This window comes from Genypterus blacodes, unplaced genomic scaffold, assembly GCF_046128005.1.
Source record: "Genypterus blacodes isolate CSIRO-AG114 ecotype Tasmania unplaced genomic scaffold, CSIRO-AGI_Gbla_v1 ptg000348l_1, whole genome shotgun sequence".
Taxonomy (NCBI): Eukaryota; Metazoa; Chordata; class Actinopteri; order Ophidiiformes; family Ophidiidae; genus Genypterus; species Genypterus blacodes.
Window position 1 is genome coordinate 1,550,391 of NW_027467132.1, and position 16,763 is coordinate 1,567,153.

Here is a 16,763-nt window from a genome sequence, read left to right on the forward strand (position 1 = left end):
TCGTCACCTGTATGAGTGCAAATAAGTAACTAACCAACATCCTGCTCCCATCTAACCAGAGAGAAGAAAAGAACACTATTTAACCTTTAAATTAGATGAGATTCACCTTTATTTCTACGTTTTTATATCTAGTTATTTGTACGTTGCCACAAATCCGTGTTCACCCCTCTGCTCCACTCTTGGTGTTTTGGAGGAAAGGAAACAAAGAAGACAGCCTTGTTTCTGACAGGACAGCTTTATTAGAGAGTCAAAAATTAATAGCCTCTAATCCTACTTTAGGTACTCTTATTCTGTGTGAGTAAAGATATCTCGCTTGTGTATCTTGTCTTTGTCGTTGAGGGGAAAATAACCAGAGCTTGTAGTTCGTGACTCGAGCCACATGGTGGAGCCAGTGAGCCTGTGCACCTTGATCGCACACCACATCAGAAGAGTTCTTACTCTCAGAATATAAGGAAGTGTTGCTTTAAAGTGTGGGGCTCCGTTTTATTTCTCTCTACAACCAAGCTCACAATATTATCAGACAGTTTCAAACTTTTATTCATGGTAAATTAAGTGAAATACAAACACATTTCCACTGTGAAACACTCCTAAGAAATACAGAGAATTTAACGTGAAGCCACAATACCCGGTCTCTTACCTGTGAGGTGCTGGGACAGGAAGGTGTGGGCTAGAGACGAGACGGGCAAGACGGAGGTGACGAGACAAGACTCTGCACAAAAGAAGGAAAAGTGTGAAGTGATGTCGTGAGAGATCTTTAAGTTCATATCAGTCAGCAGTTCATCACTCACTATCTGGTCTTAGTTTGCTTCTATCTCACATCACGCCGCAGCACAGTGCGTCACACTACACCGTGGTACATCATGGGGTTATAGCAACAATGGAAGAAGAATAACTGGGCCTCTGCCTAAATGCTGTCATTGTTCTGGAGAATTCTGGAGTTATTCAAGCAGAAAAAGGAAGTTTTACAGCACATTCAAGAAAATGAAGCTGCTTTTCTCTCTTACTTTCTCTGTAAATAGTGTGACAGAGATGCTTCACCTGCGTGTTTGTGTGTGTGTGTGTGTGTGTGTGTGTTTACTGTAGATGAATGAAGGAGTCATTCCCTGCAGTGTGAGAGAAGTGTTCAGTCTGCAGTGATCCTCACCTTTCCAGCTCTGCAGTGGTCTGTGGCCTCTCTGACACACAGGACGTCCGTCCCGTCCACACCTACAGGAAGAGACGAGGACAAGGACTCTTTCACTAAGTCACATAATCACTAACATTCAGACACATCAGAGTGAGAAGCAGCAGCCTGAAGGTGTGTGTGTGTGTGCAGTATCATACATGAGCATCAGAAAGCTCTGTGCATGCTCACACCTGTAACTGCCAGGACGCCGTTCGGCCTCCTGTTATAGTGTCGGTCTGTGTAGGCCGGCTGCAGCGTACGGACACAAGGACACACTGCACCCACCGCCCCAGACCCCCAGCTTGTTGGTGTGTGTGTGTGTGTGTGTGTGTGTGTGTGTGTGTGTGTGTGTGTGTGTGTGTGTGTGTGTGTGTGTGTGTCTCACCCTGGTCGCAGGTATGTAGTCTGGCTCTCCTGCTGGCTGCAGCTCTCTCCACTCACGTCCCCGTGCGGTTCTTGTGGTTCTCCATGTTTTCCTCCTTAAATCCACCTCCAGCTCTCTGGTCCTCTACCCGAACCACTCATAACATCACAAATGTCCTCTGACTCCCGCCCTCCCTGAACAACAACCAATGAACCCGCAGCACCACCGGAATACTGAGCGACAACTTCTTAGCGCTTAGCTACTTTTAGCTAGTAGCTTTTTTTTTTACAAAATTTAGCATCTCGAGGTGAATTCCTTGATTAAACCGGAAAATTGATGTTAAACATAAATTACACAAATGACGTAAACTGACTGTGCGAGAACTTCCGTTAAATTGCGCCTGTGAGGAGGTGAAAATAAAATGTTTGTTGCTCAGACACTCCGGCACAACGGCGCGTGGGCTTCATTAGAGGAAGTGGGACGAGCTCACCAAAGTAAAGAGAAAGATCACTTCCGGTTGTGGCACTTAACCTTTCACATTACAAGTATGAAACCTTAATAAGAGAGGAGATGTGGAGTCAAAAACTGAACGTAAATGTACCAACAAATGACTAAAACACATTTAAAGTCAAATCTACTTCCAGAATGCATAAAAATACTCCCTCGACTCCTTCCACCCTCATAATAAACTTTTCACCCTCCTCCCATCCGTCAGGCGTTACAGATGCCTCCGCTCTCGCACCATCAGGCTCAGGAAGAGTTTCTTCCACAAGGCACTGACACTGCTGAACTCTACTCCATCCCCCCACTAGCATCATTTTGCACCCCACTGCCATTTGCACCACTTTCTGTATTTGCACTGATCATTTCATTACCTTTCAGTTCAATTTCCATTTTGCACAAAGACATTTTGCACTATTTTACTCTCTATTTATTAATGTATTACCTGTATATATAGTTTATTCTGTACATATTAAAGTACATTTTGCACTTTTGGTTGGATGCTAACTGCATTTTATTGGCTTGTACCTGTACTTGCTCAATGACAATGAAATCTAGTCTAATCTAATCTAATCTAAAAGGCTCACTCACACACAAACACACACCCACACGCTCTTAGAAATGAGAAAGTGAAAGTTTAGCTCAGATGAGGACGTACAGCAGAGGAAGACTGACGCAGTGTGAGTTTGAGCTTAATTATGTACTTTATATACATACTATGTTCGTTAGACTGTGTATGTGATATATATATATATGTGTATCACTTGTGTCTATTTTAAAACGACCCCTCTGGCCGGTGCTGTACTTGTTCTCTTTATAAACTCTTTCACTCTTATTCTTCTTTACTTTTCTTATATACTTGTTCTGACTTTTAGACTCTTCATGTCTTGTAAAGCACTTTGAGCTGCAGCTCTGTATGAAAGGTGCTGTACAAATACAGATCATTGTTAGTATTGTGTGTGTGTGTGTGTTTGCTTATGTGTGTGGGTTTCCATCTCTCTGTAGTGTAGTGAAGATGAGTGTTTGTGGCGATGAAGATGAGGGACCTCCAGACTGCAGTCATGAACCTGGACCCTCAAGCACAAAGTAAGAGCGCCCATCACACATGACTCTGTATGTATGCACTATGTTCTCTGTATTTTCTTAACAGCAGATAATGCACTGCATTGTCCAGGACACATTTTGTGGCCCTATAAAAAAAATCCTATCTTATCTCATCTTGAGTGAGTTGCAGTTAAGTGCAAAGGTTGCGGGCCGGCCCTGTATATTCCTGGACGCTCACCAGTCTGCACACTCCCACAGTTCAAAGTCCCCTCTATGCATTTGGAGAATGTGTGTCCCCGGTGGGTGGCGATGTTTGATTTGTTGTTTTTATGAAAATTCGTTTCAAGCTTGATTTCATATTAATGTTAAACTCACTGTTTCTCTAAGTTACATGATGACCTCATGGAATAAAGACTGAGTGTTCCAGATCTTTGTTTCTTATATTGTGACCATATAACGATGAGGTTTTATCTGCTACACACACATTTGCAGCTGCAGGGTTATAAAGTTCATCAGAGTACTTTGGACTTTTATATGATTTTATGTGGAACAAATTCAAACAACAACTTGATTTGTTGGAGCAATTGAAAATAAATCATCTACGGAAATCAAGTGACACCTTTTGATTAAGTCTTGTAAAGATTCATTTCATGGCACAAAATTTATGAAATCCACTGTTTATACCAGGAAACTCCCATAGAGAAGAAAAGCCTGTGTGTCAAGAGTCCTGACCAAGATGAGCCACCAGACAAGTTTCACAAAGATTATAAGAGATCACAAGCACAAAGCAGGACAAAGCACAAACTATCAAACTGAATAAGAACAAAGTTAAATTTTTTTACTACATTTTTCAGTTTCTCACATTTTCTCTTAACTCCTCGCCTTTGACCTCATGACCATCTGCTTCAATCTGCTGTTGTGTTGTCAATGCTGTGTTTACAGAGTTCACAAGCAGAGGGCAGACTCTCCTGTACCCAGCTGTGTGTCCATGAAGAGCAACTGGTCCATGGATCAAATTATTGAATTCAGTGATGCACAGAAGTCTGCTAGAGAAAGGTCAGAGGTTAAACCAGGTCAATTTGATATGATCACTGGATTTTTGTCTCAAGCCATCATATCAAGTCAAGGTCAAGTCATTACATTACATTACATTACATTACGGTCATTTAGCAGACGCTTTTATCCAAAGCGACTTACAATAAGTGTGTTCAACAAAGGTAGATAAAAGTCACACACACACACATTTTACTTACTTTAACTTCACTTTCAACATTAGAGCGACGGGCGGAAATGCGTTTAACTGGAGCACACGCACACACACAGTAATTTATCTGCTTCAATCTGCCGTTGTGTTGTCAATGCTGTGTTTATAGAGTTCACCAGCAGAGGGCAAACTCTCCTGTACCCAGCTATGTGTCCATGAAGAGCGACCGGTCCATGGATGACTTGTTGTGTCGACCCCTGAAGGGAGCAGCTGAAAGAAAAAGAAAAAGAAGTGATGAAAGGGAGTCTGCTAGAGAAAGGTCAGAGGTTAAACAAGATCACTCTGATATCATCACTGGATTTTTGTCTCAACTCGTGAATACCAAGTCAGGGTCTCTCTCACACACACACACACACACACACACACACACACACACACACACACACACACACACTTCTTGAATGAAGGACATGTCTCTGTCCCTCAGAGTGTTTTGTGGAGAGGCTCATAAGTTGACCTGTTGTGCTGAAGATTGATTCCAGGATCCTGTGATGCTCTGTCAGGCTTTGTGGGACCAGCAGACAGCAAAGTGTCCTGTGAACATCACTTGTTTCTGTTACAAATCTGTGTGTTTGCTAACATTTCATAATTTCTCCAGTTTTCACCTGAAACAGTCAAAGGTTTACACTGGTGGGTGTGTCCAGCAGCATCCAGCAGACCTGGACCCCATATTCACGGTGCGTAAATGTCCAGGCTCCGCCCACTTACATATGGACGATGTCACCAGTAGGAGAATCTAATCCATAAAGAAATAAGAGATATTTGACTGCAGTGAGAGTTAACTGGGAACCTAGTGTGACATATCAGAACTGTTGCTATGGTAACCTGCATCTTAATAAACCATTTGATTTGAAATATTCGTTAACTGCACTCCTGAACTATGTTGTCAACATACAGACTGTAAACACACACCTGACAGCCAATCAGGAACCAGGATCTTCTCTCCCCCTGCTATAAACTCATGTCCCACTCTTTCAGCTGCTGGAGGAGAACATGGTCAGGTTTGTGAAGGACGAGCTGAAGAGCATCCAGGAGGTTCTAACTTCAGACTACCAACAATGCTTAGAGAATCTGAGTGAGGATGAAGAGCAGAGAAGCATCAGAGAGGCGTTGGTGAAACTCACAGTGAGGTTCCTGAGGAGCATGAAGCAGGAGGAGCTGGCTGACTCTCTGCACAGCAGTAAGACCATTTAAAGCTCTAACACAGTCGTTCTCAGTTGGGCTCACGGTAGTGGTACACGGAGGAATCAAATTAAAATATCTGAACCATGAGATAATTGAAATGCGACTTAATAAGTTTAGCCTTTCATAAATGTTTGCACACAGCACACTACTAACCTTACCGATAGTAGCACTGGTAAGCCGGTAAGCAGCACACAACTGGTGAACAGCTGCGTCTACCATTAGCCAAAGAGATGGTACACATAATGTGTCGCGAGAAGGTCGCCAAACAGTTAAACTTGGTGCCACTTTCAAATGACACAGTGTCATTGAGAATAGGAGCCATGGCAGATGACGTTAGGAAGACACTGATTGAACGCATTAAAAATAGTCGCTATTATTCCATCTAACTGGACGAGACTACTGATGATGCAGGTTTGGCCAATTTACTTGTTTATGTCAGATATGAGCATGATGGTGCAACTTAGGAGGACTTTCTGTTCTGTCAGGCCTATAAGAGTTATAAATAGTTGCCAAAATGCTATGTGTTTGTAGTACAGTTGTTTGTGTTTTTGACTGAAATGCAGTTGTTATTAATGTTCTCAAATGCTGTGTCTGTGTGTGTGTGTGTGTGTGTGTGTGTGTGTGTGTGTGTGTGTGTTTGAACATGCTGCGGGTGTAAGAGGGACTGCCCCATATAGGAGAGTTGTTCATATGAGAGAGCTCTAGTACCAATTTGTACAATGTGGCTGTGACTGACAAAGGTCAAAATAAATAATATTGTTATGAGGAATAAATTTGCTTCCTGTGTGCATTTTGCATAGCAGCTGAAGGGTAGGCCGACGCTACTGTATTTTAACATCGGCCATAGTGGTGGTAGTGGAGAGCCAAATATTTTCTGAGGTGGTACCCCATGTAAAAAGTTTTAGAACCACTGCTCTAACATGATGGAAAGAGGAAACAGGACTAAAGCTTCACAGTTACTCAGTTTACACACTCAAACACACAAGTATGCACTTACTGCTTGAAGCCACAAATATTAGTGGTACATGATTTGTTTAGATTGCATCAGAATGTCAGCGTAGTCAAATCAAGTCTAATTGATTTGCATGATACAGCGTATCAAAGGGCTTTATAGGCCTACTACAACTCACAGTGCCCAACCAGCACAGAGCTCTGTAGGAAGACATGGAAAACTCCCAAAAACTGAAACCAATTCAGAAAAGGAAGAAAGATTAGGAGAAAAAATTCAAAGAGAGCTTCAGTCTCACATCTCTTTGTCACCATGTTTCCCTCCACTGTCTGTTGTCTGTTCATCAGGAAGTGTTGCTGCACTGTGCCAACGTAATTTGATATCTAAGCTGAAGCAGAAGTTCCAGAGAGTGTTTGAGGGAGGCACTAAAGCAGGAAAGCAAACCCCTCTGAATGAGATCAACACAGAGCTCTACATCACAGAGGGAGGGGCTGGAGGGGTCAATGAAGAACATGAGGTCAGACAGATTGAAGCAGCATCCAGGAAACCACAGAGAGAAGAAACACCAATCAGATGTGAAGACATCTTTAAAGCCTCACCTGGAAGAGATCAGCCAATAAGAACAGTGATGACAAAGGGCTTGGCTGGCATCGGGAAAACCCTCTTAACACAGAAGTTCACTCTGGACTGGGCTGAAGGCAAAGCCCACCAGAACATCCAGCTCACATTTCCATTCACCTTCAGAGAGCTCAATGTGCTGAGAAGGAGAAAGTTCAGCTTGGTGGAGCTTCTTCATCACTTCTTTACTGAAACCAAAGAAGCAAGAATCTGCCGCCTTGAAGACTTCCAGGTCGTCTTCATCCTTGACAGTCTGGATGAGTGTCGACCTCCTCTGGACTTCCACAACAGTGAGATCCTGACCGATGTTAGAAAGTCCACCTCAGTGGATGTTCTGCTGATAAACCTCATCAGGGGGAACCTGCTTCCATCTGCTCGCCTCTGGATCACCACAACATCTGCAGCAGCCAATCAGATTCCCGCTGAGAGCATTGACATGGTGACAGAGGTCAGAGGGTTCACTGACCTTCAGAAGGAGGAGTACTTCAGGAAGAGACTCAGAGATGATGAGCAGGCCAACAGCATCATCTCCCACATCAAAAGCACTCGAAGCCTCCACATCATGTGCCACATTCCAGTCTTCTGCTGGATCACTGCCACAGTTCTGGAGGACATGATGAAGACCAGAGAGAGAGGAGAGCTGCCCAAGACCCTGACTGAGATGTACATCCACTTCCTGGTGGTTCAGACTAAACTGAAAAACATCAAGTATGATGGAGGAGCAGAGACTGATCCAGTCTGGAATAAGAAAAGCAAGGAGATGATCGTGTCTCTAGGAAAACTGGCTTTTCATCAGCTGCAGAAAGGAAACCTGATCTTCTATGAATCAGACATCACAGATTGTGGCATCAACATCAGGAAAACCTCAGTGTACTCAAAAGTGTTCAGTCAGGTCTTTAAAGAGGAGAGGGGACTGTACCAGGACAAGGTGTTCTGCTTCGTTCACCTTAATGTCCAGGAGTTTCTGGCTGCTCTTCATGTTCATCTGACATTCATCAACTCTGGAGTCAACCTGCTGTTAAAAGATCAACCAACCTCTCAGTCACTAACAAGTCTCCATCAGCGTGCTGTGGACAAGGCCTTACTGAGTCCAAATGGACATCTGGACTTGTTTCTTCGTTTCCTTTTGGGCCTTTCACTGAAGACCAATCAGGCTCTCTTAAAGGGACTCCTGGAAGAGACGGAAATGAGATCAGAAACCAACCAGAAAACAGTCCAGTACATCAAGGAGAAGATCAATCAGAAGGTCTCTGCAGAGAAAAGCATCGATCTGTTCTACTGTCTGAGTGAGCTGAAGGATCTTTCTCTAGTGGAGGAGATCCAACAGTACCTGAGCTCAGGACGTCCCTCCACAGACACACTGTCTCCTGCTCACTGGTCTGCTCTGGCCTTCATCTTACTGTCATCAGAGGAAGATCTGGATGTGTTTGACCTGAAGAAATACTCTGCTTCAGAGGAAGCTCTTCTCCGGCTGCTGCCAGTGGTCAAAGCCTCCAGAAAAACTCTGTAAGTGTGGAGACACTCAAAGATATTGACCTTTTTACAGAAAAGAAATAAAATGTTCAACAATTTATTTTCAGGCTCAGTGGCTGTTGTCTGTCAGAGAGAAGCTGTGAAGCTCTGTCCTCAGTCCTCAGCTCCCAGTCCTCCAGTCTCAGAGACCTGGACCTGAGTAACAATGACCTGCAGGATTCAGGGGTGAAGTGGCTGTCTAATGGACTGGAGAGTCCACACTGTAAGCTGGAGACTCTCAGGTCAGGATCAATTTGTTTGTAACCCTGCAGACTTTATTTAGATCTTAGATGTTTGAATTTACAACCATGACTCTTTCAACAGAATCAGCCTCTGTAATCTGTCAGAGAGAAGCTGTGGAGCTCTGTCCTCAGTCCTCCGGTCCCAGTCCTCCACTCTCAGAGACCTGGACCTGAGTAACAATGACCTGCAGGATTCAGGAGTGAAGCTGCTGTCTGATGGACTGGAAAGACCACACTGTAAGCTGGAGACTCTCAGGTCAGGACTCTGCTCTTTATGTAATTGCCCATTTGAATGTGGATGCAGATGATGTCATTGAACAGACATTAAACCTGTAGGATGTTCCTGCTAAAGAAGCCATGGTGCAAACATTTTATTAAGACATTTTTGTTTCCTGCTTGATATTTAAGGTCCTTTCAGGGGCATGTTTCTCCAACTCCTATTTACACAATCTCTCTCTCTCTCTCTCTCTCCCTGTGTTTGTGTGTGTGTGTGTGTGTGTGTTTTCAGGCTGTCAGCTTGTATGATCACACAGAAAGGCTGTGCTTCTCTGGCCTCAGCTCTGATCTCCAACCCCTCCAGTCTGAGAGAGCTGGACCTGAGCTACAACCATCCAGGAGACACAGGAGAGAAGCTGCTGTCTGCTGAACTCGAGAGTCCACTCTGGAGACTGGACACTCTCAGGCAAGGACACAACTACAGAGTGGACACTCAGGTGTTGACAGTGTCCTTGTCAGTTAAATGGAAGAACTCAAAATGTACAATCAATAACCTGCTGCCGTGTCTCTGTGTCTCTGCTTCAGGATGGATCATGATGGACAGCAGAGGATCGAAGCTGGTCTGAGGAAATGTAAGTTTAATTTGACTTTGATTCATCAGATCAAAGCAGCAGACAAACAAACTCCTGTCTCCTTGATTTCCTTCAGCAAGGAAATGAATGGCTGCAGTATCTTACCCCTGCTCAGCCATCTGACCTCCATGTGGAGTAGGAGATCACCACACTCAGCAGAACATTCCTCATGAAACACTGAAGCTTCTGGGATTTTGCTCCAATTTAGTTCATCATTTTAACCACAGGTGTCAATCTGGAATCAAATCCAAAAAAACATGGTGCATCCAGGCTGCTGCTGACTGATGCAGTGATAGATTAGTGATTTAGTAAAGTCCAGGCCTTCCAGTGTGCAGTAAAGGCTGCTGTGTGTCTATAAGATTGAAACAGAATTGCTGGCAGCAGCTGATGGTCAGATGTTTCCATGTGTCACCTTGACATGAGCCAAGTGTTGGAGACTCCTGCTCTAGATGTTCTGCAGTGGTCAGACCCTTGTGTTGGCACTGAGTTGGTAAAAGAGCTTTGAAGTTCTCTGCCCCTCCACTTCCAACAACTCACACAGGGGCTTGAAATGATCACAGCTGATTTCTTTTAGATAATTATTATCCGTTCTAAAGGACTTGTGACTGTGTCTGTGTCTCATCTGTTTGTCGTCCAGATGCTCTCCATCCAAATGGACGTTTGACTCTGATAGAATAGTTGATAGTTTCACCTCCTTTGTTCTCATGTCTGCCTGTCTGCTGCTGCTTTCTTGGCCAAGACATTAAACCTGTTTACATAAAGCATATTATAATTATGACAGGAAACAAACTGAGAAATAAAAAGAGAAGTCAAGTCGGGTCTGATTTCATTCTTAGATCTGATATAATAACTACGTAAATCTTTTTTTCATAACAAACTTGGTCAGTAGAAAGTGACAGTGAGTCAGAGTCCAAAGTGAAGTAGTGAATAAATGAATGAATAATAAAGGCAGCAGCTGTGTTTGATGATAAACTGCTGCTGTTTGTGTCTTTTTCTGTCCATCAGATCTTTGTGAACTGGAACTGGACCCAAACACAGCGAGCAGAGAACTCAAACTGTCTGACAACAACAGGAAGGTGACCCTTGTGAGAGAGAAGCAGTCATATCCTGATCATCCAGAGAGGTTTGATTTCTGGGCTCAGCTGCTGTGTAGGAATGGTCTGACTGGTCGCTGTTACTGGGAGGTGGAGTGGGAAGGAGATGTTGATATATCAGTGAGTTACAGAGGAATCAGCAGGGAAGGATGCGGAGATGAGTGCAGGTTTGGAGAAATAAATAATCAGTCCTGGAGTCTGAGATGCTCTGATCGTCATGGTTACTCTGTCAGTCACAATAACAGCTCCACGACCCTCAGTGTCCCTGTGTCCTCCTCTGTCCCTCACAGAGTAGGAGTGTATGTGGACTGTCCTGCTGGCACTCTGTCCTTCTACAGCGTCTCTAAGACACTGATCCACCTCCACACCTTCACCACCACATTCACTCACACTCTATATGCTGGGTTTGGGCTCTGGAGGTCACACTCCTCAGTGACTGTGTGATCTGACTGACACACTGACACACACACACACACACACACACACACACACACACACACACACACACACACAAAATTAATGTTAGGATCTGTGTTCACTTACATTTACTAACTGGATAATTCTTCCATGTTCAATCTCTAATAATTGAGTATTGGATCACTTTCTATGAACCATTCAATGTAACACAAACAGATGATTTTTGTATACATTTGCTTGTTTTGGCACAAATGTGTTGTTTCTGGAGTGTAATACACTTTATATTTTATACATTTCCATTTCCATAAATCTTGGGAAAGGGAGAGGGAAAGAATGAAAGTGTGGAGCAAGAAAGAGAATAAAGAGACACGTGGACTTGTTTGGAGTTTGTTTAGACTTTATGTTTTTTATTGACGAGTTGAAGCTTTTATAAGTCATCTATAGCAAAGTAGCAGTAAAATCTCTCATTTGATCACATTTGTTCTTTCTGGTTTTACTCTCCACAAACATAAAAGTATGAGAATAGTTTGGGACTCCAAATATGAGGATTTCTTGCTTTTCAGACATATTTTTAGATCTATTTCAGATATTTGAGCTGCTCTGCTGTCTCCTGTCACAAATGCATCATCTGATCATTACTGCTCATTTATTGACAGAGGCCTGAGTATGACTCTGCTGCTGCTGCTGCTGATGACATACACACACATACTGCAAACACAACATGGGTGTATGTTTGAATATTCAGTAGTGGTGTTCTTGCATGTTGTGTTTCTGTGTGATGTTTAACTGTGTGTTCATGTTGTTTTGCCCCCAAACTGACTTATAGTTGTAGAAGTAGTCTAAGTGTATCTACATGCATTTAAATAAAGCGATTGATTGATTTCTCTCAACTGCCAAGCTTGTCACAATAATGTCTTCAGACACTCTCAAACATTTATTTATGGTATACAAAGTGAAATACAAACATGTTTCCTGTTTCTTCCTGTCCTGAATCCTTGATTGGTGTGTGTGTGATCTGAACTGTAGAGAGACAACGTAAAGACTTGTTGTGATGATGAACACTAGAAACACATCCAGCAGAAGGAGTCATTCCCTGCAGTGTGAGAGAAGTGTTCAGTCTGCAGTGATCCTCACCTTTCCAGCTCTGCAGTGGTCTGTGGCCTCTCTGACACACAGGACGTCCGTCCCGTCCCGTCCACACCTACAGGAAGAGACGAGGACAAGGACTCTTTCACTAAGTCACATAATCACTAACATTCAGACACATCAGAGTGAGAAGCAGCAGCCTGAAGGGGTGTGTGTGTGTGTGTGTGTGTGTGTGTGTGTGTGTGTGTGTGTGTGTGTGTGTGTGCAGTATCATACATGAGCATCAGAAAGCTCTGTGCATGCTCACACCTGTAACTGCCAGGACGCCGCTCGGCCTCCTGTTATACTGTCGGTCTGTGTAGGCCGGCTGCAGCGTACGGAAACAAGGACCCCCAGCTTTACCCCTCCTCTGTGTGTGTGTGTGTGTCTCACTCGGGTCGCAGGTATGTAGTCTCTCTCCACTGACGTCCCTGTGTGGTTCTCCATGTTGAAGGCCTCAAAGATCAGAAGATAATCTGAACCACATCTACAACACAACATAGACATGTTCTTTATCTCACCTCACACCTCCATGATGTCTCCACAGACTGATAGAAGATCTCTGCTGCACATGATGAAGGATCTCAGCCTCCTCCTGAAATAGAGTCCGCTTATCTCCTTCCTGTTCACAGCTCCTGACCAGTGTGTGGTCCAGGTGCTCCACCCTCCTCTTCACTCAGGGTGTGTGTGGTCTTCATCACTCCGTCTCTCCTCCTGAAGTCTACCTCCATCTCTCTGGTCCTGTAACCCAAACCACTCTAAACATTACAAATGTCCTCTGACTCCCGCCTCCATAAACAACAACCAATGAACCCAAATGAGTGACAACTTCCTGCTCAACATCGTCTTATTTATCTTTATTATCTTTACTACTTTATATCACAGGAAATGAGTTCAGGTCTCACGCAGCCTTCATGACTTCATCCCTCCATCTACCTCCTCTATCCCCCACCTCACACACACACACACACACACAAACACACACGCTCTTCCGCCATTAAAAACACATTCCAGGCGTTACAGATGAGTCAGCTGACCCTTTTTTTTAATGACCTCACCCAGGAACAAAAATGTAGTGATGCTGCATCACACACAGGTATGTTGTGTAGTTAGAAAGGGACTTTGGTTCAGATGAGGAAGAGCAGCAGGATAAGACTGCCGCAGCGTGAGTTTGATTTGATGACTTTATGGATCATAGTTTATATTTCATGTTTCTGTGTGTGTGTGTGTGTGTGTGTGTGTGTATCTATGTATATGATCCCTCTGGTTTCATATGTGTTGTTGAGTGAGCCGGTGCTGTACTTGTTCTCTTTATAAACTCTTCTTCTTTACTTTTCTTATGCTTGTTCTGACTTTTAGACTCTTCCTGTCTTGTAAAGCACTTTGAGCTGCAGCTCTGTATGAGAGGTGCTGTACAAATACAGATTATAGTTATTATTGTGCGTGTGTGTTTATTTATGTGTGTGTGTTTGTGCTTCCCTCTCTGTAGTGTCCTGAAGATGAGTGCTTGTGGTGATGAAGATGAGGGACCTCCAGACTCACACACAAAGTAAATACTGCCCGTCTCACAGGGGTGGGGTTTGATAGAGCTTTGTGTTACACTGTTACCAAACTGAGGATGAAGACTCTGAATCCCAACATGCTAACTCGCCGACTCCATCTCCAGCCCCTACAGTACATGACTGTGTCTCACCGTCTGTGCCATCATTCAGACAGAGGCTGTGATTTCAGCTTAGAAGGAATTAGATTCCTGCCACGTTTAGAGATTCTGTTTCAAGAACTTTCCCCTCAAAGACTCTTTGGAACTACATGGAACAAATTAACATAACTTTGATTTAGTGCAGAGAATTCAAATGACAGTTTCACTTTCACTTTGTTGACAACTTTGAAATTAAATTGCAATCATGTCGATGAAATTCAAATTACATTTTTTGGATGAAGTCTTGCAAAGACACAATATGAGACTCAAAACTCATTCCATACATGAAATGTGTTTTTGTTTTTGTCTGTTACCAGGAAATGCTCATTTAAACTAAGAACCTGTTTGTCAAGGCAGTCCTGGCAAAGATGAGCTGCCAAACTAGTTTCAGAAAGTTTGAGAAACACTCTCACACAACAAAACACAAACTATCAAACTGATTAAGAACTAAGTCAAACAACAACTACGTTTTTCAGTTTCTCACAATTTCTCTTTGCTCTTCACCTTTGACCTCATGACCTTCTGCTTCAATCTGCTGTTGTGTTGTCAATGCTGTGTTTATAGAGTTCACCAGCAGAGGGCAAACTCTCCTGGACCCAGCTGTATGTCCATGAAGAGCGACTGGTCCATGGGTCAACCTATGAAATTCAGTGATGGACAGAAGTCGGCTGAAGAAAGGTCAGAGGTTAAACCAGATCACTTTGATATTATCACTGTATTTTTGTCTCAACTCATGAATACTAAGTCAATACCTAGTCTTTTCTTATTGTTAGTCAAGCTAGTATCAAGTCCTACAATCTGCTGGTCAAGTCATGTAACTCAAGTCAACCACCTCTCGCAACACACACACACACACATCATCCACTCAGAGAGAGAGAGGGAGAGGGAGAGAGAGAGAGAGAGAGAGAGAGAGAGAGAGAGAGAGAGAGAAAAGAGAGAGAGAGAGAGAGAGAGAGAGAGAGAGAGAGAGAGAGAGAGAGAGTGTGAGAGAGAGAGAGAGAGACAGAGAGAGCGAGTGAGCGAGAGAGGGCAGTAAATATCTGATTTTAAAGATGTGGGTAACAAAACACAAACTTCCTGTAGTTAGCCTTTAGCTACTGTTAGTTAACGACATTGTGCTGACTTTTACTTCACTTTAAACGTCAGAGTGAAACCTTAATAAGGGTGGAAATGTGTATTAATGAAGCTGAAAACTGAACACAAGAAACGACTGAGACACACACACACACACCTGCTTCAATCTGCCATTGTGTTGTCAACGCACGCACGCACGCACGCACGCACGCACGCACGCACGCTCGCACGCACGCACGCACACAGAGGGAGAGAGAGAGACTTACATTATAAATGCTGAGTAAGTAAACGTAAGAAAAAGGTGAAAATAAAAGTTTCACAAAGATTACGAGAGCAGAAACACAATCACACAACAAACCACAAACCATCAAACTGAAAAGGAAAAAAGTCAAACTACAACTATGTTTTTCAGTTTCTCACAATTTCCCTTTGCTCCTCACCTTTGACCTCATGACCTTCTGCTACAATCTGCTGTTGTGTTGTCAATGCTGTGTTTATAGAGTTCACCAGCAGAGGGCAGACTCTCCTGTACCCAGCTGTGTGTCCGTGAAGAGCGACCGGTCCGTGAGTCAACCTATGAAATTCAGTGATGGACAGAAGTCTGCTGAAGAAAGGTCAGAGGTTAAACCAGATCACTCTGATATCATTGTATTTTTTTTTTCTTGAATGAAGGACACGTCCCTGTCCACCTGTGTGTTGAATGTTTGAGTGTGTTTTGTAGAGAGGCTCATAAGTTTACCTGTTGTGCTGAAGATTGATTCAAGGATCCTGTGATGCTCTGATCGGCTTTGTGGGACCAGCAGACAGCAGCGTTTCCTGTGAAGATCACTTGTTTCTGTTACAAATCTGTGTGTTTGCTAAGGTTTCATGATTTCTCCAGTTTTCACCTGAAACAGTCAGAGGTTTCCACTGGTGGGTGTGTCCAGCAGCATCCAGCAGACCTGGACTCCATATTTACGGTGCGTAAATGTCCAGGCTCCGCCCACTTACATATGGACGATGTCACCAGTAGGAGAATCTAATCGATAAAGAAATAAGAGATATTTGACCGCAGTGAAAGTTAACTGGAACCTTGTGTGAAATATCAGAAGTGTTGCTATGGTTACCTGCATCTTAATAAACCATTTGATTTAGAATGTTTGTTAACTGCACTCCTGAACTATGTCAAAATACAGTCTGTATGTCAAAATACAGACTGTAAACACACACCTGACAGCCAATCAGGAACCAGGATCTTCTCTCCCCCTGCTATAAACTAATGTCCCACTCTTTCAGCTGCTGGAGGAGAACATGGTCAGGTTTGTGAAGGACGAGCTGAAGAGCATCCAGAAGGTTCTGACTACAGACTACCCACAATGCTTGGAGAGCCTAAGTGAGGATGAAGAGCAGAGGAGCAACAGAGAGGCATTAATGAAGCTGACAGTGAACTTCCTGAGAAGAATGAAGCAGGAATTACTGGCTGACTCTCTGCACAGCAGTAAGACCATTTAAAGCTCTAACATGATGGAAAGAGGAAACACGACTAAAGCTTCACACTTACACACTCTACACCCTCAAACAAGTATTCACTTACTGCTTGAAGCTACAAATACAAGTAGTACAACATTTGTTAAGATTGCATCATACACTTACAAACTCTACACACTCAAACAGGAAATTCAA

At 43.4% G+C, this 16,763-nt stretch overlaps 2 protein-coding genes and 1 long non-coding RNA gene across 11 annotated transcripts in view; 2 read left to right on the top strand and 1 right to left on the bottom strand.

Annotated features, from left to right (window-relative positions):
- Window positions 1–276: 276 nt before the first annotated feature.
- Window positions 277–1,994, bottom strand: LOC142988823 (uncharacterized). The gene is made up of 3 exons (XR_012960628.1): window positions 1,551–1,994; window positions 1,145–1,206; window positions 277–709 (listed from the first exon to the last, which is right to left on the bottom strand). It is a non-coding gene; the product is annotated as an uncharacterized LOC142988823 (long non-coding RNA).
- Window positions 1,995–2,634: 640 nt separating this feature from the next.
- On the top strand, window positions 2,635–11,281 carry LOC142988759 (protein NLRC3-like). Of its 4 annotated transcripts, none has more exons than XM_076138001.1 (12): window positions 2,635–2,710; window positions 3,036–3,116; window positions 4,017–4,130; window positions 4,448–4,597; window positions 4,937–5,015; window positions 5,317–5,518; window positions 6,820–8,596; window positions 8,671–8,844; window positions 8,927–9,100; window positions 9,353–9,526; window positions 9,646–9,692; window positions 10,698–11,281. In XM_076138001.1, exons 2-12 carry the CDS (start codon window positions 3,046–3,048, stop codon window positions 11,228–11,230), a joined length of 3,495 nt encoding a protein of 1,164 aa, XP_075994116.1. In that variant the 5' UTR covers window positions 2,635–2,710; window positions 3,036–3,045; the 3' UTR covers window positions 11,231–11,281. The 4 variants fall into 4 exon arrangements, with proteins under 4 accessions (XP_075994116.1, XP_075994119.1, XP_075994118.1 ...); XM_076138002.1 differs by having other exon boundaries at window positions 2,695–2,710; window positions 3,041–3,116; XM_076138004.1 differs by lacking the exon at window positions 8,927–9,100.
- Window positions 11,282–13,417: 2,136 nt separating this feature from the next.
- Window positions 13,418–16,763, top strand: part of LOC142988760 (protein NLRC3-like) — a 28,265-nt gene continuing 24,919 nt past the window's right edge. For all 6 annotated transcript variants that reach the window (XR_012960622.1, XR_012960621.1, XR_012960623.1 and 3 more), the window contains exons 1-6: window positions 13,418–13,493; window positions 13,818–13,877; window positions 14,592–14,705; window positions 15,602–15,715; window positions 15,964–16,060; window positions 16,377–16,578. Coding sequence is in view for 3 of the 6 variants with exons in the window: in XM_076138005.1 (XP_075994120.1) it covers window positions 13,828–13,877; window positions 14,592–14,705; window positions 15,602–15,715; window positions 15,964–16,060; window positions 16,377–16,578 (577 nt within the window). In the remaining 3 variants the exon portion in view is untranslated. The remainder of the gene's footprint in view (window positions 13,494–13,817; window positions 13,878–14,591; window positions 14,706–15,601; window positions 15,716–15,963; window positions 16,061–16,376; window positions 16,579–16,763) is intronic.

What these genes read in the sequence shown, in the direction of transcription:
- LOC142988759 (XM_076138001.1), top strand. Translation starts at nt 3,046, where the DNA reads ATGAGTGTTTGTGGCGATGAAGATGAGGGACCTCCAGACTGCAGTCAT. An exon ending in AGGGAGTCTGCTAGAGAAAG is followed by an intron (nt 4,598 to 4,936) that starts GTCAGAGGTTAA and finishes TAATTTCTCCAG; the next exon opens with TTTTCACCTGAAACAGTCAA. An exon ending in TGTAAGCTGGAGACTCTCAG is followed by an intron (nt 8,845 to 8,926) that starts GTCAGGATCAAT and finishes CTCTTTCAACAG; the next exon opens with AATCAGCCTCTGTAATCTGT.